This window comes from Phycodurus eques, chromosome 15 (assembly GCF_024500275.1).
Source record: "Phycodurus eques isolate BA_2022a chromosome 15, UOR_Pequ_1.1, whole genome shotgun sequence".
Classification (NCBI taxonomy): Eukaryota; Metazoa; Chordata; class Actinopteri; order Syngnathiformes; family Syngnathidae; genus Phycodurus; species Phycodurus eques.
The window spans coordinates 10,378,181-10,404,506 of record NC_084539.1 but is presented as its reverse complement, the minus strand read 5'-3'; the positions used below and the strand labels follow the sequence as shown (position 1 = coordinate 10,404,506).

The following is a 26,326-nucleotide window of genomic DNA, read 5'->3' as shown; positions in this document are numbered from 1 at the left end:
ACCCACACAGGCACGGGGGAGAACATGCAAACTCCACATAGGCGAGGCCAGATTTGAACCCGGGTCCTCAGAACTGTGAGGCAGATCTGCCAATCAGTTGTCCACCGTGTCGCCTAGTAGCAAATCAATAAGTTTATTAACGTTGACAGAAATGCAAGCTACCATGTTTAATTTTACAATGGCAGATAAAGCCTCTGTTTTTAAGCAATGAAACTATTCGGGAACACTTCTTGTGAGTCCAGAAGGGGGAGAATTTCCAGGTCCAATTGCATAGATGTCTAAAATAGATTATACAGTGTCTCTTTCAACGCACAACTCCCTTATGAGTGACAATTCAACTAGGGCAATCTTTCTTTGGGGAAATGATGTAACTAAGTGTCTTTGAATCTTTAGATGGTTACGCACAAACCGATAATTGGGCACAATGAGCATTTTCCCCCGTTTTTTAATCAAAGTCAGCAAAGGCCTGATTCTTGAGGTCTAAAAGATTATTTTTCAAATCCATTCTCATTTGTACACAATAATCCTCGCTATCTTTACCTACCCAGATATCCGCTTTGATGGTGATGAGTTTGTTGTTGTAGAGGTTCACCATCTCAGGTGCACGATATGACAAAGTGGTGTATCTGAGGGAAACCAGGAAGAATTCAATCAAGAATGTACAAATGTGGTTTTATTTTGTATTAAGTCCAATTATGTGACAAAAAAAAAAAAACTAACCACACTCACTTTTTAATCTCTTCCTCCACAGCGGCTACGCCTTCGCTCTGTGAACTCAGGGACTTGGTAGTGGCGCTGCCAAAGTCACAGAGGACATAATGACCTTTGTCGTGCAGGAGGATGTTCTCCACCTATACACATAAAAGACGATGAGACATGACGCGGACACTTTGAGATAACGGTGGGAAGTGTAATTGGTGCAGTGATTGACCTTCTCTGCCACTTTGCATAATGAATGGTGATTAAAAAAAACTCACAACTTCACATGGTAAAGCTTTGTGACACATTTGTGGTGTTGTAATAGGAATTTAAAAAAAATGTAAAGTGCAATAAAATCTAGTATGTTTTGACGTACTGTCACCATCTTCTTCCGAACGTGTCACCTTAAGGTCCCTGTGGACTATGGGTGTCTTGCGCTGGTGAAGGCGAGACACGGCGTCACATGTGTCGCAGAAGATCTGAAGCACCTCCGCCTCTGTGAAGCCCGTCTGCAGCCTTTGATTCATCAAATTAACAACCTGGCCACCTGCAAAATAATCATATGCAGGATGGAACAGCATATTTATAAAACAAATACAAAATTAAAGATTAGTCTTCCTGTTCATTTAAAAGTGTGTTCATGTGGGTCATGCTTGTAACAATATCCTCTTGAAGCTTCATTAGGTTCCCCCGGCACCTTCTAACACAAGCAGGTGAATCAAAGACAACGAGAAATACATGATTCTGGACAGGTTCTGGATTTTCTCATTCATTCAAGTGGATGAAGGCACAGGGAGAGTGTACAGTAACATATGTTCTACATTTTGGCCCATGTTGAGATCTCAAATACTCGTCAATTTAAGTAGAGACTTATAGAAAATTTAATTTTTCTAAATGTTCCTATACAAATAGTTGGATCTCTGAAGGACCTGCCCAAACATCAAGTGTGAAATTAAAACAATCATGTACCGGTAAATCTTTTGTGAACTGCCTATTTCTGCCGTTCTGAATTGTATTGAATTATGACATCACAACAGGGTTTATTTGCAGTACAGAATAACAGAGTGAGGAGCTGCCATTCTCAAGCAATGGCCATACTCCCCTAAAAACTATAAGGGTGCATTTGTATGTGGCCATGTGACCGCTCACGCACACATGCACAGACCTGCTATATACTATATTGACGAGTGTAATTTAGCGGTTCGGTGAGGAAGTAATGCCGCCACAAGTGAAAATATAAACAGGAGTCTTTCTGGGAGCTCACATGCATTTCCCAGGTTGCACTTACCTGATTCTTCAACTAGTATTCATGAGTGCGCTTGTTTTGGTGTGATTCAAATTTTGAATAGCTGGTGAGCGACATTGCGCCATGTTTTTGTGGTTCAATAAAAAATAATACAGTACAGTATTTATGTAGAGCCGCAAAACCCGATACAGGGTCGCACTTTTTCTGCTGCAGCGCCTTTGCTTGGTATGATTTTTTTTTACAATGGTGCACTTCAGCTGGGTCGCTCAGTGTGAGGCGGGCTTTAGACTTGAGGCTCGACAAGTAGCCATCCCTTATCTCTGTCTCTTGTCGTCATGGTAACAAAAGTTGTACTCTGCATTGGCCTAGCAGCAGAGGGGGCTAATTCGCATGAGAAAGGACCAACATCTCAAATCTGAGTAATTTCAACCAGGGTGTTAAAAGTGGCTGTTAAGTGCTCTATAATTCTTCAGCCTTGCAGTATCTTGATGAAAGCAAGCCACGGAGGTGGCAATCGTTTTTAAATTATGGGAAGAAAATTAGGTAGCAGGCTAAATTTCCAATGAATGAAACAAAAATGCGGAATGTGAAACTGGATTCAAATCTACACATTATGGTCGACAGTATAGCTAAATATACAATAGGTGTTAAGACTGATAATCCAAGACATTCCTTGTTTTGTCCTCATTTGAACTCTGTAACCGAAACGCAAATTCTTCTAACGGATGAAGTTACGCTACTATAGCCACACCCGTTTCCTTGAGGGCACTCACCCTTGCAGTAGTCCATCAGTATAAAGACCTCCCACACATCCCTCGACCCCATGGCTGTGATGCTGGAGTCCAGATAACCCACAATGTTCTTGTGGCCCACAAGGTCTTTCTGCAAGAACAGAAAAAGAGCATCAGAACCCCAAAGGAAATTTGTGTGACACAAGACAATTATGAGACTAGCCAAGAGGAATGTTTGGAAGCAATGAGTAAGCATGTATTTGAAGGCTATAAACTATTGGAAGAATGCTTCCAGAGTTTTGTACAATCACCTTTTTAGGAAAGGCAGAGTGAGGAATTGTAACGAAAACTGCCAATACTCCACCTGAGGTGGTGTGTGTGTGTTTCAAGAATAAGAAAGTGAGTGTTGTAATGTATGGAGAAAAGGAATGAGGCAGACTCCTAAGACAACATTGACCAGTGGAAATTAGAATCGGTGTTGCTTTTAAAAGAAAACATTGGTGGGTGGAGCCCAGCAGATAAAACGTGTCAGAGGGTTGCGCCAAATTCGACATTCCAATCGGTTTAGTGTTTCACGGGCAAACCGCTCATGAACAACAAGAGTTCAGTCATGTCAAAATTAGATAATTGTTACAATACATTCACCACAATATATATTAGAAGAACAGTTTGCAACCATTATGTAGTTCGCAGATAAGCTAACAGTTAGGGTTAATGGTATTTCAATTAATTGCAAAGTAGAAAATGTATTTGACATACGAGTGAACTGAGGTACGATCTTGGTCACGAAACAAATTAAACTACTTCTTTTCTTTCTTCTTTGTAATTCCCTGCACTGTGGATGCCCCGCAGCTCCATGCTGCCTCTCACAGGTCATTCTTGGTACTGTGACGGACATTTGGTTTGAGAGGATTGTTGTGGAATTATCAGTATGTTTTGAAATCTTCGTATTGATAAAAAGAGAAAGCCCGTCACTGGAATATAAGGTAATATACATATGGGTAATTATGAAATTATCATATCCTAAATATGAAGAGGAGCATGGGCTGTAAATTTCCATACAGACACTTTCTAACACTCTTTTTTTTAATGTTTCAGATAACTTAAGTTTTTTTTTTTTTTTTTAATAAGATGTTTTATTTAATATTACAAACATGTATTTGTAAAAATAAACATCTACCCCCCAGTACAATCCAATAGATGTCAGGTACTCTTTATTCTCTGGGTAAATAAACCCCACTACATGAGGAAATTGTGGGCTTTATGCAAAAACAAAGCAGAGCATATGAGCGTTAAATTTTCATCAACTCACCATTATTTGAATTTCACACTTGCACACCTGCAAGTCGTACTCGTTGTTGACGTACATCCTCTTCAGGGCGCAGCGCACGCCCTGGTTTGTTTTCACGAGGAACACGATTGCAAAACCACCTGTTACACACAAGATAATATTGGCTATGAAATAAGGTTGAACAGTCCGTCGTATTTATCAGATTAGATCAGAGCATACCAAACTGCGTTCAAACACACGAAATGAAATGGTCAGGACAAATAACAAATGGTTGAGGCCCTTACAGTGTTATGCATTAGTCATGTCTTTGCTGCAGGGTTGATATACTGGAGAGGCCTACATGGTGGCCTTACCATCTGCTGCAGCTCAGACCACAAATTCCCTTTACGCAGTTGGGTCCGGATCACTCGTCTTCGATTTCAGGCTGATGTTACGGGCTTAGCTTGGCGTGCAATGCTGAATTAAAGGACAGTGCGGTATATTAAAACTGCATGAGATACTCATGCGGCCAAATGTAAGTTTAGCCACAACATTAGGTGCCCCTGGAATACCTAGAGAGAACCAATTGAAGATTTGTCTTGAAGTTTTACGAGGCTGTAACTTTTTGCCATAGGAGCAGTATAAAGCCCTCCTATGTGTCACATAGGCCAAATGGAACACTCCAACACATCAATTTCCTGTTATTTGATTCATAGGACACATTACCTGGCAGTTAGAGCAATCGCACAATGCATTGGAAGTAAATGAACATGGGGGTAAAAATAGGTGCAATGACTTTCTGCATAGAAAATAAGGAAATATTCTATAGCAGTGATTCTTAAAGGTTCCATGCAGGGATTTACATGAATACCGGCCAACTAGCCAAATGCCAGTGGATTTAAGCAGTGGCTAGTAACATTGCCTCTCCCAAGAGCCACTTAGGAAAGTTGAGTTTTATGTGAACTATGGCATGTGTCGAGCAGGTGACCTTGAGGCACTGTGGCTTTGATGATGATATTCTTTACTTCAAAGGTCAATCATGCATTCCCCACTAGACTGCACACGTGAGCGACAACAAGGCAGGTTATTAATCACACGACGAAACTCTCAGTGGTTAAATACATAAACCAACAGTTAGTGAACAATAAAATAAACGGGGTAGACGGAAACACAATGGTTACTACTAGGGAATAACTAACATTCAACATGAACAACAAAGTCAATCAATAAGTCAACTCTTTACACAAAACCGCTCGGCCTGCTGGGGATTCTAGCGTCAAATTCCTCGACACTCCAATATCTTTAATTGAAGTTTTCTCGAACAGCATCCGACATAATAAACCAGGCCTATTTAATTAGTGGCCCGTTTCAAATTTAATTTGATATGGCCCACCAGACTTTTTGATATGATATCACGTCTTGTAACGTGTGTGTTTGCAGTCATCAATAAAATCATGGCGATACAAAAACCCATATGATTACAAGTTTGTCCAAGTGGACTTGCCTTAAATAGCTGCTCACACGTGCACAAAGGATCTACTGGCTCGCACCAAAATCCAAACATCAAAAATGCACCAAACAAGATGAGGCTATATCGCTAATTGCTACAAACTTTGGGAAACAAGGCAGGCTTCAAAGTGCCTCTATCACACACAGTAACTCTTCACAGAGTGGAACTACTTGCAAAGGATGTTGCAGGAAGACATTTGGAAACCTGCGAAAAGCAGAATGTATGTCTATTGCTGTGGGCATATCAACTGATTTTTACAGACATGGTCCAGCTAAAGTGTGATGATAAATCATATTAAAATCATCAATCATATTAAATTTTCTATTTTAAAAGAGACTCACCGAAGTCTTTGTGGTAGTTCAGACTCAGAAGTCTGATATGTATGGTGGTTCTTGTAGGGTTAAACATTTATGTAGTCTTGTTTTGGTTGAGCAGAGGGTTCAAATACGTTTAAAGTGGTTGTAAATCTAATTCTTTAATTCAGCTATAATCATATTAAACATAATTATCTAACCTCAAAATTCTGGCGAGTGGAAATGGTGAGTGGCTAGTAACTTTGGGATACCAATAGCCACAGTGGCTGGTGAGCAAAAACGTTCATGTCAAGCCCTGGTCCCATACCATCAAGTCCATTTTGTTCTACTGTTTTATGCAAAATGAGTCTGTGGCATGGTGTAAGTTTGACATCCATGCGGTTTGTTGATTGCAAAAGGCAGTAAACGACAGAACGTTTGCAAAACGGGTGGATTTGAAATTGCCATAACTGTGACGACTTTTCGTCAATTAATATTCAAGTACTTGCCCAGTTCCTGGTAGGTACCTAACTCACTCAACTCAGCTGAACGGCAACACAGCATTTCCGGATTTTAAGCGGGCGAGTCTCAGCCGCTGCCAAGCCATATAAATACAATCTATAACGTTGTGTTTCACAACAATACTTAACTATATCCATAACTTACAATGTAACTGTGGCTGAAATAGCAAAGCTTGAGGTCATTGTGGCCAAAATGTGCGTGAGCGATGATAAATATACCGCACTGGTTATGTTGAAGTGAATGGGAGCAGAGGACAACCCTAACCTCAAGATATCCTGGGCATTTCCAAACCAAATTATCTCGCAAACCTGATGAAAAGACGAAGCGATAAAAGGACATCAAAGATTATGAAAAATATTTTTGAAAGATTTGATGGCACGAGACCTTTAAAATGTGGTATGTGGGTTCCCTCTGAAGTATGTAAAATAATCATTGGCTATTTACAGTTTGGTTGGATATATAAATTCAATAGATTTGCATCTTAAAACAGTTTTAAAACCTTTATCTGCATAAATTCTTTTTATTAAACATGTATGTGCAATACATTTTTATTTAATCTTAAGTTTTTAGCATTCCTATATTTAAGAGCAGTGTTATTGTTCAAACTGTGAAATGTGCATGATGTTGTATATTGTGTGAGAATAATATTTAATACATATATTTGTAGGAAAAAAACTGTCTCGTTTTTTATTATCACTTGGGCCTACGATGCTATTTTATTTTAATGTTGTTCACGATGGTGGCACTTGCAGAGTCAAGTGTTTTTGTTTTTTTTTAGACACTAATGCGTTAAAAAAGTTTTAAAACCACTGGTCTGTAACACAGGCTAGGATTTTCCATCATTACCTCAGAATCCCTCCTCGTGCTAACGTTCTGTATAAACGGCACCGACGTGGAATGGGGGGGGAACAAAGTCGACCTGAGAATTTTCAGGTTTCAAGTAGTATGAGAACCAAGGGATAGGATCCAGCACAAGCACGTTCTAAAAAAAAAAAAAATCTCAATCCTTATCAAATATGACTTCATACAATAATTTAAAAAAAATAAAGTATTGCCTTGACATTAACAATCAAAACAAAGCAGTGAGTGATATTTTTGATACAGCTCTTGTATTGGCACTGCCTACATTATGAGTACACATGGAATGCAATTTACATGGAAACAGATGCTTATACTGTCTTAATCTCGTAAGCAGGTAAAGTGGATTTCATGTTGTTGTATCCTCCCACCTCAGTCACAGAAAATGAAATTATCTCACTGGACAGTTTTTAATTGAGTTTCTTTCTGTCAATCGATGATGGCGCTCGCTTCTTGGGTCATTTACCTCAAATGGAAGAACATTGGAAGTCAGTTTCGAGGCACTGGATCGATCTAATATAGCAGGGGCGCAGGAAAGCTAAGTTCTATCAAAGCATTTGATCCAGCCCACAGTGCAATTCTAAAAACTAATAAAAGCTTAGAAAAACACTTCTAAAAAAAACTTCTAAAAACAATAATAATCAAATGCTCATAATAATACAACACAATGAGGTAGTTGCACATTTGGGTATGAATCTCGGCTGGTGAGCAGTTTGCCTGCCCGCCACCAGACTTTCGAACAAAGTCAGCTTAGATAGGCAGCCAATCGCAGGGCACACTTCAACAACCCACATTTACATATTTGGACAATTTGGGAGTCTTCAATCAACCGAAGAAGCATGTTTTTGGAATGTAAGAGGAAGCCGGAATACCGGAAGAAAGCACGCGGGGAACTCCACGTAGAGATGGTTCCAATGGAGATTCCAACCCAGATCTCCTGACTGAGTCATATGTGTTATTGCTAGCCCCTACGCAGTACAAGCATCAACATACAAATCTTTAGGTAACTAGTAGTTACCGTTGTCCGATTGTGCAGGTCTACTTAAATGCTGTGTCTAGGTACAGATGTTCCGAGCAACACAAGTTGGATACTGTCATTAGAATACTAAAATAAACTAATACCAAAAGAATGGATACAAAGAGGGGAAGAAAACCTAACTATCCACCTGTTGTCATTCACACAACAGAATAATCTCTGTGTGTTTTATTTAATAAACCCTGATTATACACAGAGTAAGTAAATTTGAGAGTAAATTGAGCTAAAATCCTTATAGCAACAAAGGGGCAGATTAGGAAAGCATGGGCAATGTCCTGGAGCCCCCGAACCGCCAATACATGCGTATTAATAGTTTTCTTCGACGATAGTTTTAGTCTTAATTCACACACTTGAAACATATCAATATGCTTAATCTATAATAATGGTTTTGAGTGCACTGGCCTTCTCGTGCAAAGGGCTAATCCATCTTCTTACTGCGCATTTGCAGACTTGATTCTGAAAAACAAACTTGGTGAAGCATTGTGAGGAAAATGACACCGAGTTATCCAAGTGGAGCAGAAAAGAGGAGACGGTCAGAGGTAAACAGTAGCAGCAGCATTGCTGTCAGTGTCAGTCGTTGAGGATGCAGTAGGGATGAAGTGGAGTGAAGATATAACTCAAAGTAGTCGGAATGGTAAACTGTATTAAATGTCGATTAACATTATCAATTACTGTGAAAGCGTTGAGATGACGACTTAGACAATAATCCTCAATAGGGATTTTAAAGACTTTTTCCGGCTCAGGAAATTGATTCACTATCTTTGCAGTGAACGGATGTAAAGTGGACGGCACGGTGGACGACTGGTTAGAGCGTCAGCCTCACAGTTCTGAGGACCCGGGTACAATCCCCGGCCCCGACTGTGTGGAGTTAGCATGTTCTCCCCGTGCCTGCGTGGGTTTTCTCCGGGCACTCCGGTTTCCTCCCACATCCTAAAAACATCCATAAATTGGAGACTCTAAATTGCCCGCAGGTGTGACTGTGAGTGCGAATGGTTGTCTGTTTCTATGTGCCCTGCGATTGGCTGGCAACCAGTTCAGGGTGTACCCCGCCTCCTGCCCGATGTCAACTGGGATAGGCTCCAGCACGCCCGCGACCCTAGTGAGGATAAGCGGCTCAGAAAATGGATGGATGGATGGATGGATGTAAAGTGAGGGTTTTCCGAGGTCAAATATGTGCCTTGGCTCAATAAAGGTCGGGAAACACTGCAGTGTACGCTACATACAACACGCGTGAAATGAACAACAAATGCCCCTTTCACCTTCGGCTATGATCTCCTCCACGGTGACTTGGTGGCGGCCCACAGTGAAGGCTCGCCCGATGAAGTTCCCCCCGGCGTGGCTGGACCCGGAGCTGCTGCCACCTCCTCCGGAACCCGGTCCGGAGCTGACCAACTCCCGACGGGAATCGAAGAACTTCCTCATGGCGTCCAAAACGACAGGAGAGCGGATTTGTGGCTTAATAGGGATGCTCTGCCTGGGTGTCTATTTGCAGCATCCAAACACACAAATCAGTGACGAAGACGCCAAAACATAGATTTGGGTGGTAAAATGAAAATAGGCACGCCAAACACGGTTGCGCCTAGCTGTTATGTAAGTGAATTACACAGCAGCGGGTGGCGAAAATAGCATCCTCCGGGTAACCTACACTATTCCCTTTTGTAGCTATTTAGCTGATTTGATCCGACGAAAACATCGGCGTTCTCTTCCATCTCTCGTAGCAGCTAGCTAGATGCTAGCTCCTCGCGCACTATGACATTTCGTGTTTAAGGTTATCCGGGTTATCCTCTGACGTTGAGGGGCTTCGAGTACGATGGAAAACAGCCTCGCTCGATCAATATTCCCATCCTCAGTCGAGCTGTGTGGCCGCTCGGTAGAACGTCGACACCGTTGAGAATAAAGCTCAAAACGTGACACGTCCCTATCAATTTGTAAAGAGCGGCCGGTGGTTTTCCCCCCCTCCAATCTGTGCAGCCACAGCGTTCTCTGGCTGCCAACGATATCGCAACATCCCGAGCTGTTGCCGTTCAAAGCGCGCTCGGGATTGTGGGTAATGTAGTGCAGAGACCGCAGCTGCAGACTCCTCCCTCATCGAGTATGTGGCGTTCACGGCGAGCGGGTGAGACCAGAAAACACCGCTGGTAAATTCAACAAGCGCTAGCACGTCCCCGTGTTTAATCACTCGCTCATTTATGTTATTTAGATTACATCAATGAAAACGATATATACTTCCATTTGACAAATTTAAAGACAAATATAGACGGGTAGCAATACAACCAGCATTGATAGCATAGCTTTGGGTTACTTCGAAGTAAATAACATATCAAAGATGTCATTTAACTCGTGAATAAAAATGTCCTATATGTTTAGTATCCCCATACGTTGTTAAAAATGCACTCATAAGAAACTTGTCGCATTTGTGAAATCACGAAATTAGAAAATTGTGATTACCCGTTCTGCTGAGGTACATGAATGCATCAGCAGGAAAACGTGAGGAGGCTCATGCAAAAAATAAAAAAGAAAGAAAAGAAAAAAGAAGGCATCACGGAAGGTGGGACTTGAGGCCAGCTGACTGATAAAAAGCTTACATTTCCTAGTTTACGCTGTTTTCTGGCCTCCGTGAAGACTGCACGGTCACCGGCACAGGTAGGCCTTTTGTTCCGTTTGGGACCAGACGTGAGTGATTTGAGCTGTCGATATTATTTGAATTTGACGCAATGAGTTGAGACTGCGGCGCGGTGGGTGCCCTCGGTCACTTGGGTGTGCCCAACTTTATTACAAGTTAACGGTTGCCTTTTACCATCTCGACCGACATGCCACGACTATTCAACTCGGTTTAACTATAGCAATGCCTTTGGAATTGGAAAGTTGATGATGAACTTTATTATATATAAAGTACCTTTGCGTCATTTCTTTGCCCAATCCTACTATTCCTCAATTCTTGGCACGTACATTAATGATGAATGCAATATGGCTGTATACATCGGGTATTTAATATGACTTTATTTCCCTGTAACATTGACTGAAGCGTGCTCTGATTCTTCTCAGTAATAATTGCAGAGTAATTATATAAGATGTGCTGCAGAAACCGCACACATCATTGTCTATACAACATAAATAGATCGAGTCAGACAAGATTATGACTGAATTAATGCACGATTGAAATAGACAGCAGCACGGTGGCCTCGTGGTTAGCACGCCTGCCCCTCACTTCTGAGATTCTGGGTTCAAATCTCCTGCCTCAAGTTTGCATGTTGTCCCCGCGCTTCCCTACACATTCCCCCCAAATATGCATGTTCAATTCATTGTAGACTTTAAATTGTACTTTGTAGTGAAGTTTGGCGACCAGTCCAGGGCGTACCTCGCCTTTCGCCCCAAAGTCAGCAAGGACAGGCTCCAGTGAAGACAAATGCGACAGAACACGGTTGGGTGGATGGAAATAAACTGAACAAAAGCAGTAATAGGAGCAGTGTGGACAGATTAACCACACACCCATTTGTGTATTTACATCCCCAAAGGTGTCAAATGTGTGACGACGACAAACACTATTGCAAATACAGTACATCCAGTGGCAGCCCCCGGGTCCCACTGTTATGTATACAGTAACGAGCCTACTATATATCTTAACAGCATTCGCACGTTTGATCACCTGATGGTTCTCTTATTGAAACTCTCATTGAGTGATTACAATCAGCACAATTAGGATGAACAATTCTACTTTAAAAAATAGTTAAATAAATTAGATTATGTCCCGTGATTGCTTGGTGGTATAATCATCGCTATTATAAATTAGATTTTTAAAAATAAATAAAAAATGCAGTAAACCTCCGTAAAATTAGGCCCTGTGATTGTGTGGAGGCAAAGATAATCAGTACAATATGTTAAATTAAATGATTTAAATTCAAAATAAAACAATTACAATTAAGATTGGCGGCACGGTGGTCGACTGGTTAGAGCGTCAGCCTCACAGTTCTGAGGACCGGGGTTCAATCCCCGGCCCCGCCTGTGTGGAGTTTGCATGTTCTCCCCGTGCCTGCGTGGGTTTTCTCCGGGCACTCCGGTTTCCTCCCACATCCCAAAAACATGCATTCATTGGAGACTCTAAATTGCCCGTAGGCATGACTGTGAGTGCGAATGGTTGTTTGTTTGTATGTGCCCTGCGATTGGCTGGCAACCAGTTCAGGGTGTGCCCCGCCTCCTGCCCGATGACAGCTGGGATAGGCTCCAGCACGCCCGCGACCAAAGTGAGGAGAAGCGGCTCAGAAAATGGATGGGCAATTAAGATTGACTGGAGAGAATTCTAACCAGTATAATAAATTAAATTAAAATGAAGTAAATCAAAAATAAATAAAATTGATGATGATTAGATAGAGGGATTATAATCAGTATAATAAATTTAATTTATCAAAACAAATTAAATTATGATCTTGGATTGAGTGGAGGGAATTATAATCAATAAAATAAATTGAATTAAAATCAACTAAAGAAAAAATAATTGTACCATGTAATTGGGTAGAGTGATTACAGAACAGTATGATGAGTTGAATACAAAAATAAACAAAACAATGAAATAAATTAAATCATGCCCTATGATTGGGGGTCAGGAATTACAACCATTATAATACATGAAATTAAAATGAACTGAATGAAAATTAAGTTACAAATTTAAAAAAAAATAAAAAATTGACAATTACATACACCAGTTCAGGGTGTACCTCGCTCTCTCGCCAGCGAGGATAGGCTCCAGCTCACTCGCAACCCTAATTATCAAGCACTTTAGAGAATGGATGGATGCACAGATATAATCAATTTAATTAAATTTACAAATGTCAACAATGGATGAGTATGGGTGGACATCATGCGGCGATGTCAGCAAGTAAAATGATCCGCGCAGGTTGGAAATTGTGAGCTGCGCAGTGCGGTTGATTTAATTACAGGTGTGTTGAAACAAAGCAACTCCTAATGGGATTAGCTGGGACATGAGGGAGCTCCTCAACAGGCAGATAGATGTGTGTGTGATCCTCCATGGGACGATGAAACACGTGCATTATTAAAGATGGGGGTGAAAGTGGGTCACTGTCAACAATACGACCTGATGCTGTAGCTTCGATGTTATTAACTGAGCCACAATATTTTGCAGCTTTACCTCAACAAATCTCCACCCATCTCACTATGGCGGCGGTAAGTCAAGTCCTGTTTTTTGAAGCAGCGCCGTTATGGATTTTGTGTTGAATATGGCTAAACATCATTGAAATACAGTTGTGGTGTTTTCCTTTGTTGCAAAGACTGAAGAAAAAGGCCTGTGCGTGTCATTTTTTTATGAAATACATAAAAATGCAATAACATGGAATACCCAGTTTAACCTCTAATTGTGAAAGTAATCATGTTTGGTAAGTTAAATGTAAGATGCATGCGCTTTGCTATTGAGGCAGTAGATAAAGCAAAAAATAATAATGAAAAATATATCAAAAGTACTTAAATACAATGAAAAAACCTATATTATACTGTGGCATTATTACAAATGAAAACATGTAAGACATTTACGTTTTAAAAAAAAATGTTGAATACTGAATTTCCGAGTTACTGTGTTAGAATTAGTGAGCGGAAAAAAATTAATAATAGGGTTATAATACTTCTGTTCCATTCCAGTGATTTGTTAAATTTGTTTAGTTTTTAGTCATACTACATTTTACTGATTGGATTATTGATGTTCCCCATATCAACGAAAAATTCCTTTCAGTATTATCAAACGAAACGTAATTATTATTACGCAAACATGTTATAACCGGGTTAGCCAACCCTTTTTTTTCCAGTTTAAAACCATAAATTATAATTGTTCTTCTTCCCCCAGGACCCAAACTTCGCAAAATGTATAATGTATTGACATAATTTATATATATATATATATATATATATATATATATATATATATATTATTTTCCTTTATATGACCATGAAAGTGGATGCTAATGAACACAGCACATATGAATTTAATCCGGCAGTCACTTGATGAATTGGTAGGCACTACAGAGACCCAACAGTTTCATATAAGCAATTAGAAAAGTCAATTTTACATAAAATGTCAAAATTAATACTGAAAATAAATGTTATATGAACTAAATAATTGTCCCAGCTTTCATAAATCAGTTGACTAGCAAGGTACCATAATTATTTTCTCTGTGCATGTTTTCTTGTTGTTCTATTTGAAAAATCCTATAATATTAAAGCGATTTCAAACGATTATAAAAAAAGCATATTGTCAATTCAGATTTCTGCTTACCTACACTACAGCATATTAAAAAAAAACCCACTGCATTGGTCCTATTTCCTGTTTTTAAAAATGTATTTTTAAATGACTAGATTGGAAATCGTGGAACCGTGACCGAGGTGTCTGGGTTCGACCCAGAGGCAGACGCCCAGAGGCTTCGCGGGGCCATGAAGGGAGCTGGTGAGTCTCAAATAGTGTCTCCATGGAAAAACAAACTCCTCCTCCTACTCTTTGGAAAAGTAAAAAATTCCATCTTGCTCAGGTTCTCTTCACTGTCCATTCATACTAATGTCCTTTGTGCTGCTTCATTTGCGTCTGTGTTTGACAGCTATGCATTGTAGCAAGCATTCAGACCTGTATAGCAGCCAGATCATGTTTCTATCAGCGGCTATATGTGTGGGAATGTTGAATTTGTTAGCAAGCTTAATCATCCTCTCCTGACTCTATTCCAAACAGATGCTTTCTGTTTGGATGCTAACTTGCCTTTCCCCAATTCTGTGACCAAATCACGAGACAGATGCCTCACCCATGAGCACTGAATACGATCATTGTCATTTTTTAATGGAAAAACTGTCTCGTAGGCACGGACGAGGCTGTCATCATCGAGGTATTAGCACACCGCACCATCGCGCAGAGGCAGCGCATCAAGGAGGCCTTTAAACAGGCAGTGGGGAAGGTGAGGGTGAATTAAATGCTGATTTCCCCCCCCCCATCCTAATTAAACAAAGAAACAAAATGAGGGAGCTGGAGAGATGGAAAGCAGATGTTTTCATACTTAGTTCCCCATGTTGTGCTTTCTTCCTGCGCGCACAGCAGACTCTGGCTTTGTTGCCATGGTGCTGATAATGTGACTGTTAATCATTAGAGCAAAAAAATGCAGAAATGGATACGAGAACAGTAACGTGAAGCGTGAGAACTTAGTAATCTGCAGGAAGAAGCAACACACGATGCTGTAAAATAGATAAAGAGTATGACGCCACAGTTTCACAGACATTCTGATCATATACTATATTAACTAAATGAGAAGAATGATGCTGTTTGCCATACTGATAATTAGATAACGATCACACTACTGTGCTGCGGAGAGATCGGGAAGTTGTTAAAGGAGAGTGAGTCATACTGTGGTGACTCTGCATGTACCCCACCAGATCTGGAGAATGGTGCAATTTCTTTTCAAGACATTTTTCATTTTAAGAAATGACTCCACCCAGAATGGAGAACCGTAAATACTGACCAAATATATAATATGCAAGCGCAACAAAACAACAGCAGTTTAGCATATCACAGCACAATGAGAAAGATTTACAAAGTCAATGTGCAAAGAAAAATAATACATGACAGAGCAGGAGCAACTTGTATTGAGAAATTAAAAAACTATACAAAGAGACCAACAAGGCCAGTTTGAGAAGACTCTCAAGGTCATTCCAGGATCAAGGACCAATATTAATATCAGTATCACGCTTCCATGAAATCATTCTTTTTCCGTACCGCTTATCCTCACTAGGGTCGCGGGCATGCTGAAGCCTATGCCTGCTATCTTTGGGCGAGAGGTGGTACACAACCTGAACTGGTCGCCAGCCAATCGCAGGGCACATACAAACAAACAACCATTCGCACTGACATTCACACCTATGGGCAATTTAGAGTCTTAATTTAACCTACCGTGCATGTTTTGGGGATGTGGGAGGAAACCGGAGTACCCGGAGAAAACCCACGCAGGATTTGAACCCGGGTTCTCAGAATTGTGAGGCAGGTGTGCTAACCAGCCGTTCACCGTGCCGCCATAACTCTTTGAAGGCCAGGCAAATTTACAGTATTCATCTACGGTATTTCATATACAAGGTACTGTAACTCAGTGTGATTTAGACAATTAAAAGCATTTAAAAACAAAAAGCAAATAAAAAATAAATAAAAGACAACTTATTAAAATTACTAAAAACATACAACGCAAGAAAGTTCATTTTAAAAATGGAAATGCTCTAAAATGCTCAATTATACGCATAAGATAAAAAAGAATAGTTTTTAACCCAGACTTCAAAACATTGACATTTAGGGATGACTTGACTTCTTTTATTCTTTTATTCCATTTGTGTTTAGCATAACAGGTCAATGCTGCTTCACCATGTTTGCTTTGGACTCTGTGCTCCACCATCTGACCTGAGTTTGTAGATCTCAGAGCCTTACTGGGTTTATGTCCAATTAGCATTTCTTTAATGTATTCAGGACCTAAACCATTTAGTGATTTCTAGACGAGTAGAAGAACTTCAAAGTCTATTTAATATCTCTTTGGGAGCCATTGTAGAGAGGTGCCCGTGACCAGAGTGAGGATAAGCGGTACAGAAAATGGATGGCTGGATGGATGGCTGGATGGATGGCTGCGATCTCTTAGTTGTGGTGAGAACCTGAGCGGCAGCATTCTGAAAGAGCTGCAGGTTTTTAATGCTCTTTTGGGGAAATCCAGTCAGAAGACCATTACAATTGTCAAGTCTACTGAAGAAAAAAAGCATGCATTCGAGCTTCTCCTGGTCTGCTTGGAACATGTAACCCTAAACTCTGGATATGTTTGTTCTTCCACTGGTAGAAGGCTGTTTAAGTGATTGCTTTGATGTGACTGCTAAAAGTCAGGTCGGAATCTATCAACACACCAAGGTTTCACACTTGGTCTGTGGTACAACTGTATGTCTACTTTAGCTCCCCCCCGAACATGGTTTAATTACCTTGTGGTGGTTTCGCGCATGCGCTATTCAGCTTGCAGCCTGGAGGCAGATGGGTGAACATTTTCTGCCCTGGAGGGAATCTCAAAGACTCCAGATGTCTCTATTAAGATCCAGAAAAGATGCTAGATCTGTTGTTTATGGCTTTTGGGGGGGGGGGGGGATAAATTAATAAATAATAAATAATGACAAAGAAATTTGGCAACACTGAGTAGGCTCACTTCTCGGCCCGCAGTCATCATGGTCAGGAGGCCGTACTCCGCATTTGCATGACACAGAACTGCCCCTCAAAATGGCATGATTTTAACCACTATGGTATCAATGGCATTTAAGTATCAACTGCCAACCCTCCACGCCGCCCAGAATCAAACCAATACTTCTGTAACTTCTGTCATGAACCAGGAAGTAGTCTGCAACAAACAAACAGATGGACGAAGACTTTTTTTCCCCACTTTTGTTAACCGTGTAGTCTTGTGTGTCAGACATCTGCGAATAGCAAAAAAGCATAATTTACCCCCCCCCCCCCCCACAAAATCGGAAATATAACACAAACTATGATCCCAAAAGACTTTGGTTTGTCTGTCAGTTGAAACTTGTCGCTTAAACAGACAGTGGTGCCCTGACTTGCAAGTTTTAATTTGTTCCGAGACTAAGCTCGTAACTTAATTTATTTTAAAGCAACATTTCCAAATCACATGATCTGAAATGCCATTAACCTGTTCCAGCCCTAATAAAATACCACAATTTTGTTTTGTTAAGTGTTTTTAGTAAGTAGAAATAGCACTATATTATATAAAAACGTATTAACACATAATAAAAATGAATGTTAAATAATCAACTGGTGCTCTAAAGTTTATTTACTGTGCACTGGGACAAACCAAGTCACAACAAGAGTAGCTGTAGTATTATGTGTGTGCCTTTCAGCGACGTGGCCTAGAGACGGACATCAGGAACATGGTCAGTTAGTCTTCGTGTGAGTTTCTGGACGTGAGTTTTGGCTAACTGTAGCTCTTTACTAGTATTCTCATTTTGTGTTTTGACTGTTCATACAACTAAATCAACGCAGACTGTTGCAAGACTTTTTTCTCCACTTCACTTGAGTGGCGGGATATTTGAAGCTACCTCATCATTCAAATTTTGACTCATAGCACAAGCACAAAGAAATCGACCGAGTGACAGCTCCTAATTTGAAAAGCACGTAAGTTGGGGCAAAAATAGCTATCCATGAATAGGTGGCAAGCGACTGTGTATGTGGTCATTATAACATTGTTAAAACAATGATCTAATGGCAGTAAGACAGCAATTTTGTGAGCAGCTTACCTTAGTGTTAGGTGCCCCACCCATTTGTGACAATTTGTTGCGGGCTGTAAATCATGGAGCATGGAGTTTTCCTGTGGGATGTTCCAAACACGTGTTTGATGAGCATTCCTCAACTTTCTCAGTCTTTTTTGCCACCTGTCCCAGCTTTTTTGGAACGTGTTGCAGCCATAAAATTCTAAGTTAATGATTATATGCTAAAAATCATTAAATATCTTGTCTTTGTAGTGTATTCAATTAAATATTGGTCGAACATGATTTGGAAATCATTGTATTCTGTTTTTATTTATGTTTAACACAACGTCCCAACTTCATTGGAATTGGGGTTGTAAACTCGCCACTGGAGTCACGTTGCTCGCACAGGACACACTGACAACACAAAATCAGAACATTTGAAGCCATGCAAAACTGTATTTTTCTTGGTAGTGTTTTGAATGGGTTTGTTCCCAACCTCTTCAGGACCTGGCTGACGAGCTGTCCTCGGAGCTGAGCGGGAACTTCCAGAGCGTGGTGCTCGGTCTGCTCATGCTGGCGCCGGTGTATGACGCCTCCGAGTTGAGAACCGCCATCAAGGTCAGAGTTGCTCAACTCAGGGGAGTGTGGGGCCCCTAACAAATTAAAAAGACTGAACTTAAAACATGAATCTGATCGATTGTCATTGTAATAGACCTCTATTATTGGAAAATATTCTGTGTGATACTTTATGTCATATACTGTATCATATGACTGCAGGGGGCTGGAACAGAGGAGGCGTGCCTCATCGATATTCTGGCTTCCAGGTCTAATGCTGAGATCAAAACCATCAATGCATTCTACAAGAAGCGTGAGTGTCAATTTTCCCATTAATTGGTGTTAAAATGGTAGTTTTTTTCTACCCAAGTCCCAACTATGGGCCATATTCTGCCATTGACACACATCTTTTTTACACATGTGGGCTTGTGCACTTTTCAGTTACGTGTATTTTACTGTCCAGACTTCTGACACAACTACTGCACATAACCAGGAAATGAGTGCGGAAGCACCAAAGAGACATGATTCATTGAATTCTGAGGCGGGCTGTAAATCATGGAGCATGGGGTTTTCCTGAGACTTGTGAATGTCATTGAAATCCATGAGAATTCTTTTCCCATTATTAACAATTCTGCCTTTCGGATGCTCTTATTTGATTTAGCAATGCGTTTACTATAGTACAGTCACCCAAAACTGCACTGCATCATACTGAGAAGGCTATCTAAGACTTTTGCCACCTTTCTAGTTATGAGAGAATATAAATATTAGAAGCTGCTCTTGGTATATTGCAGTTCTACACTAAAGCAAACTACTAAAAAAAAAACTTACAAAAACTACTGAAAATAATTGTTCATATCGCGTACTGGATCCGGACACTGCCATTAAGATTTGACATTGAAAATACGTTTTAGCATTATAGGAAAAGTTGTATTGCCGTCAAAACAAATATTCGCACATAAAAATTGTCAGCTGAAAAATAAGATAGAACAAAATGTACAGTATTTTGATATTATATATGTTTTTATAGTTTGATGTTGGTCCTAGATGGTCTGGGCCTGTGTTAGATTTTGTTTATGTTCATGTTTTTTTTCAATGTCAGTGAAACCTTTTTGGGATTGTTGTTTATATTATGTCATGTCAGTCTTCATATTTGTTCTTTGTCTCCATTTTTTTCAGTGCTTGTTTAAAAAAATCAGTTTCAATGCTTGTTTTGCTGCACCTCTGTACATCTTTTTCTACATGATGCCGTGTTGTTTGTGTGCCCAAAAAATAAATAATGCAGTGCATGTACTGCAGATATACCACTTACGATTTTCTAAATGTATATCATTATGTTCACCCTGTCAGAGTATGGCAAGGACCTGGAGGAAGATGTGTGTGGAGACACGTCGGGAATGTTCCAAAGAGTTTTGGTCTCTTTACTCACGGTAAGTTATCCATAGCACATACTACTAATCCATCCATCCATCCGTCCGTCCGTCCATCCATCCATTTTCTCTAGGGCTTGTTTTCAGTAGGGTCGCGGGTGAGCTGGAGCCTATCCCAGCTTTTTGGACCAGAGGCGGGATACACCCTGGAATTTGTCGCCCGCATTTCACAGGGCACATAGACAAACAAGCATTCACACTCACACCTATGGACAATTTGGAGTCTTCAATGAAGCTATGCATGTTTTTGGAATGTGGGAGAAAGCCGGAACCCACACAACTCCACCATAGAGTTGAGATTCAAACCCAGTACCTCTCAACTGTGAGGAAGACATGCTAGCCACTAGTATAATGTGCAACCCAGATACTACACCAAACAAATAAAACAAATGCAGTTTTTTTTTTGTCATTTGGTATTACTCACACAGGCTGGACGTGACGAAGGCGACACCGTGAATGAGGCCCAGGCTTTGCAGGATGCCAAGGCAAGGATTTATTCCGGTCTTTAGACAAACTGTGTTAAAAATGAAATAATACATATATCAATAGTATGCTTGCAGGAAATCTACGAGGCAGGCGAGGCTCGATGGGGCACGGACGAAGTGAAATTCCTCACTGTGCTCTGTGTCAGGAACCAGAAGCATCTGTTACGAGGTATACTTACATAAACGTAAAAATGTCAAGCTCTGGAGATTTGTTTGACTGCCTCTCTTAGTGAACCTTGCATGGTAAACGCCTGCTTTCGTCACCAAATATGTTGTGTACTACTTATAGTGCATCTGGAAAATATTAAATTCATTTTTTCCACGTTTCGTTATGTTTGAAAATGGATGTGCACCAATTGTCCCTATTCAACCTGATGGAGCTTGAGGTGCGATGCAAGCAGGAATGAACAAAACTGCCACAAGATAGGCGTGGCAAGCTTGTGAAGTAAAACATTTTTATCCTTTATTTCATATTATACAATCATAATATGTACATATATGGATATCAGAGGTGGGTAGTACTGCGTTACATTCACTCTATTACATTGAGTTAATTCATTTTTTGAGTAGTTTTAATGCAATATACTTCTTACTTTTACTTGAGTATTTTTGTTGAGAAGAAAGTGTACTTGTACTCTGGTACATTGAGCTAGATTCCGTTTGCTACTTTTATTTTTATTAATCTATCATTGCTTGCACGATTTATGTTTTGGTTTGCCAGAGAGACTTCCGTCTTGGGCTCTGGCACATGATTCTGTTTCACCAATCCGACGGAACTACGGTTGAGGTTTGACTCCATCTGACCAATCAAATGGAGCCAGTCAGTCACATGACCACACACAGATTCTTCGCGGCCTCACACAGAAGCAAATATTGTGACTAGTTTTCGTGAAACCGAGTACAAACAATGGAGAAAACAACTGCTATGTAATCTCTGCCTGGTGAGCCTATTGTGCTGTTACAGTTACATGAGTGGAAGCAAAGTTCATTTATGCCCATTTCCTATAATTTGCCTTAAATATAGATTTATTTTGTTGTGCAATATCTAAATTTGAGTTTAGGTGACGTTTATGCTTTGATAAAAAAATATATATATATATATATATTTTTTTTTTTTAAATAAATAAATTAGAAGTTACTCAGTACTTTTGTTTTTTCACTGGATTTTCTGTGCCCTGCGATTGGCTGGCAACCAGTTCAGGGTGTGCCCCACCTCTCGCCTGAAGATAGCTGGGATAGGCTCCAGCACGCCCGCGACACTAGTGAGGATAACCGGTACAGAAAATGAATGGATGGATACTTACTTTTACTCTACTTCAGTCATAATATTCTAAAGTAACCGTACTCTTACTTGAGTACAATTTGTGGCTACTCTACCCCACTCTGATGGATATACATACTGTATATAGATATATTCAACAAGACTTGAGGGTATAATTGCTGCCAAAGGTGCATCAACAAAGTACAGTGAGCATATATTCGTGATTTGGTGTTTGCGACTTTTTTTTTTTTTCTATCCTCTGTTATTTGCTGAAATCCTCACATATTTGCTGTTTTCATGCTCAGGCCGAAGCGATAACGGTATCATTTTGACACCAAGGGATTATGTTGATACTCATTTAGATGAAAGTAGTCCATTGTCGCCATCTTGTGGCATCTACAGGCAATTGCAGAACAGTATACACTTTTTTAGGTGGGGGGGGGGGGGGTAATCAGTTCCTTGCGAATGTGAATTTAATTTTTTTAATTTTCATTTTATATTATTATTTTGGCCAGCATGGCAGAACTAGTGTTTAGCACATCTGCCTTTTGAGGTTGGGGGTTCATATCCGGCATCTGGCCTTCTTGTGTAAAGTCTCTCTGTGCTTGCTTGGGTTTGGGTTCTCTGGGTACTACGCTTTCCTCCCACATTCCCAAAACATGCATGTTCGGTTAATAGAAGTCTCTCAATTGTTCTTCGGTGTGATTGTGAGTGCAGATGGTTGTTTGTCTGTATGTGCCCTGTGAATGGCTGGTAACCAGTCCAGGGTGTATCCCGCCTCTCAGCCCAAGTCAGCTGGGATAAGCTCCAGCTCACGTGCAACCCTAAATGAGGATAAACTGGAGTGATATACTGCCGTTTTCTTGATTGCCCAATTTAGTTTGTTTCTTGTTCAGTGTTTGAAGCGTACCAAAAGATTTCTGGCAAAGACATCGAGGAGAGCATCAAGAGGGAGATGTCAGGTTGTCTGGAGGATGTCTTCCTGGCCATAGGTGAGTCGGTTCCACTGATAACAATGCTGTACGTGCTGACAGCAGGCAGAAAAAGTTCATTTGTGTTGTCTTTCTCCAGTGAAATGCATGCGGAACAAGCAAGCGTTCTTTGCGGAACGTCTGTACAAATCAATGAAGGTGAATAGTTCATGTTTCAACAAGACCGATTAAAAACTTTTGTTGACATGTTTGCTAACATTGTGTGTGTGTGTGTGTGTGTGTGTGTGTGTGTATGGACAGGGTCTGGGCACCACGGACAGTGTGCTCATCAGGATCATGGTGGCCAGAGCAGAGATTGACATGTTGGACATCAAGGCGCAGTTCCTCAAGCTGTACGGCAAGACTCTACACTCGTTCATAAAGGTGAGGTTTTCAATCATCAGTCAATCAATCAATCAACCTATCAGTCACTCATTCAGCAATGCACTATTACTGTTTCGATTGGATTGTTTCTATTGATCGATCATCTGTGATCCCACACAGTCTACAACTTTAGTGCTTTACAACTGTTTATTAATAATTATAAAGCGTTATAACATTGATCATATCAACACTTTACCTACCTACCTGTCTACACATGAGCCTACACATAAAAAATCTATGCAATGGTCCCTTGAGATAAGAGTTTGTTCCGTGACCACGCTGGTATCTCAAATAATCTTTTCCTCATGTCAGTTGCTTCTGTAATATCTGTCGTTTTTCACTGATAAAAACATATGACTAAGTATTGTTATATTGATTGTCTACATGGGTCGTGTTCAAATATTTGTTACTTAAAGTGATATAACACTGCCACATGGATGCTCTTTGTTAGCTCTTTTGTTAGCTCTTCGTCTATGACGTTTCCTACCATGTGTTAGCATTAAACTAGCGGATTTTAAGGCAAGGTTATGCGTTTGTTTTAAATTCACAACATGTAATTCTCTTTGTTTGATATTCATCTTCAACGGAGAGTGGCGTTAAATAGATTCAAGCCTCTTGTTTGAAGAATTGTGCACTATTTGGCAAACTACCGCTTTTTGTGAAGTGAGTTGAGTACGCTGCCACCTTCCTAGCAGATGGAAGATAGCTCATATCTAAAAAAAGAAAAGAAAAAAAAGGAGACTCACAGGTCAGGTGCACGGTTGTTATTGTAACTTCCAACTGGTCCTAACATACAGTAATTATGCTTTATAAAAACAGTTAATTTCTTTCTTCTTCTCTTTTATTTCATTGCAACTAGGCCATTGCGACAAGGCAAGCGGCTTCGGCCCAAAGTGTGGAGAGACAAAAAAGCGACAGCCCGCAAAAACAATGAAAGCATTTTGGCATCATTTGGTTTCAAAATTCAGAAATTGGCAGCTCACAAAATATTTACTTAGTTATATTTCACACTTCATGGCTGGGCAGGAACTCCACATACCTATTTGTGTACAAGCCTATTGAAACAACTTTTCCATTATATGTCCCCTTTAAATTGATAAACTGTATTTTGAAGCGTGTGTTACTGGTTTGTCTACAAGAGGCTGACTACAGTTGCCCGGCTCTTCACTGGTTTCCCTTCTTTCCAAAGGGAGATACATCCGGCGACTACCGCAAAATCCTGCTGGAACTGTGTGGAGGCGAGTAAAAAGAAACATTACAGAGAGAGAGAGAGAGAAATCAGGCATCCACATCACGTTATTCTACGGACCACTTCGTCAGGCTTACTGTGTGTGGATGACGTTTTCACTTTTACTAATCTTCTATGGCCTTTACATTTCTCAACTTCAACTGACCACGGTGTCTTGTTTTACTGAATCTAAGACCGATTAAACCAAAGACCAGTGACCTTTTACACGTCAGTGTTTTTCTTATCGATCCCGTCTCTAAGGATTTATCCATGGTAATAGTTTAAATCTGTGCCTCTGTGTCTTTACCGACTCAAAACACGAATGTTATCGACCTCTTGTCATGTTACCGCCCATTGAAGTCCATTTGTTTAATTGGGAGCCATTCTTCATGTGTTGAGTCAGCCCCTCAATTACATTAACAGGATCCGAGCTGCAATTTGAGGCTGTAAAGTGTACTCTAATCAAGTTAAGGAGGGGGTCCCTATGCTCAAACTCCCATCTCAGCCAGGAGTCGTCAGGAAACACTGTGCCGTCGTTGCCGCTTCGGCCACTGTGGGGCACCAGCGGAGAGTGAAAGGGGAGGGGGGGGGGGGGGGGGGAGGAAAAGGAGACGCTATTGTTTTTTTTATATTTGACAGAGAACAAGACTCAATGTCATGTTATTATAGCTGAAAGGAAAAAGTGACTCATCTTCAGCCTTGAGCGCTTGCGACTACGCAACATGCACCATTGCGTCGCTTTGTCGAGGCGCTTACATGAATGACAACAAGCCCTCATTCATCTCTCAGTACATAAAAATAAGGGAGAAAACAGTATCGAGAACTCCAGCAATGAAGTAAACCTGCCCGTGTTCATATTCCTATTCATGGAAGACTTGACAGTCTCAGATGTTTCATAATGAACGAGTCAGTCATTGAAAAAAGGAGACACCACCAATCATCAAGCTTTCAACAACTGATAACAAAAGGCCTGTATAATTGTCATGTATTTATTTATTGAATTACTATTACTCAATATGTCTCGAAGGTTGTAGTGGTACACTTGCCTGACTTGCAGCAGGCGTGGGTTCAGCTGCACTCTGTGATGGTGGTTGTCTGTCTCTTCATGTGCGACTTTACTGGTGACCGATCCAGGGTGTCGTCCCCCTTTTGCCCGGTCAGCTGGGATAGGCGCCATCTCCCCGCCGCCCTGAACAGGTTAAGCGGGATGCAAGCTGGATGAATGGAGGAAATTCTAGTTGTTTATTTTATGCCATCTCGATCCGTATGGTCCTGATTTGTTTTTAGAATAATCTCCCTGCAGACAATGATTTCAATTTAAGACTATTGTATGCTCCAATTTTAAGAAACTAAAAAACAACTAATATTAACTCATTCCACTATTTTTCTCATGCTGTTACCGATTTCAATTTATTACATAAACTACAAAAAAAATAAGAATTATTTTTAACTATAATTTTCCTCCAGATACTCTTTGAAGACAATGCTAACATTTTCATGATCAAACACTCATTGAAAACTATACTCCAACTTTCATAATAAAAAAACATGAATATTTTAATAACATTAACTTTTGAGATTATATTCCTGGTGAAACTG

At 40.4% G+C, this 26,326-nt stretch overlaps 2 protein-coding genes across 5 annotated transcripts in view; one reads left to right on the top strand and one right to left on the bottom strand.

Annotated features, from left to right (window-relative positions):
- Window positions 1-10,191, bottom strand: part of aak1b (AP2 associated kinase 1b) — a 35,536-nt gene extending 25,345 nt beyond the window's left edge. For all 3 annotated transcript variants that reach the window (XM_061698222.1, XM_061698223.1, XM_061698224.1), the window contains exons 1-6: window positions 9,425-10,191; window positions 3,989-4,107; window positions 2,719-2,827; window positions 1,104-1,246; window positions 730-851; window positions 545-626 (exon numbers count right to left, since the gene is read on the bottom strand). In XM_061698222.1, the coding sequence (XP_061554206.1) occupies window positions 545-626; window positions 730-851; window positions 1,104-1,246; window positions 2,719-2,827; window positions 3,989-4,107; window positions 9,425-9,587 (738 nt within the window). In that variant the 5' untranslated portion in view covers window positions 9,588-10,191. The remainder of the gene's footprint in view (window positions 1-544; window positions 627-729; window positions 852-1,103; window positions 1,247-2,718; window positions 2,828-3,988; window positions 4,108-9,424) is intronic.
- A 478-nt stretch (window positions 10,192-10,669) lies between these two features.
- On the top strand, window positions 10,670-24,952 carry anxa4 (annexin A4). Of its 2 annotated transcripts, XM_061698243.1 has the most exons (13): window positions 10,670-10,808; window positions 13,303-13,343; window positions 14,523-14,610; window positions 15,012-15,106; window positions 18,921-19,034; window positions 19,194-19,284; window positions 20,319-20,398; window positions 20,827-20,883; window positions 20,959-21,052; window positions 23,041-23,136; window positions 23,216-23,274; window positions 23,377-23,499; window positions 24,689-24,952. In XM_061698243.1, exons 2-13 carry the CDS (start codon window positions 13,335-13,337, stop codon window positions 24,743-24,745), a joined length of 963 nt encoding a protein of 320 aa, XP_061554227.1. In that variant the 5' UTR covers window positions 10,670-10,808; window positions 13,303-13,334; the 3' UTR covers window positions 24,746-24,952. The 2 variants fall into 2 exon arrangements, with proteins under 2 accessions (XP_061554227.1, XP_061554228.1); XM_061698244.1 differs by lacking the exons at window positions 10,670-10,808; window positions 13,303-13,343; window positions 14,523-14,610; window positions 15,012-15,106 and adding an exon at window positions 18,001-18,131.
- Window positions 24,953-26,326: the final 1,374 nt, after the last annotated feature.

What these genes read in the sequence shown, in the direction of transcription:
- anxa4 (XM_061698243.1), top strand. An exon ending in CAATGCATTCTACAAGAAGC is followed by an intron (nt 19,285 to 20,318) that starts GTGAGTGTCAAT and finishes TCACCCTGTCAG; the next exon opens with AGTATGGCAAGGACCTGGAG. An exon ending in CTCTACACTCGTTCATAAAG is followed by an intron (nt 23,500 to 24,688) that starts GTGAGGTTTTCA and finishes TTCTTTCCAAAG; the next exon opens with GGAGATACATCCGGCGACTA.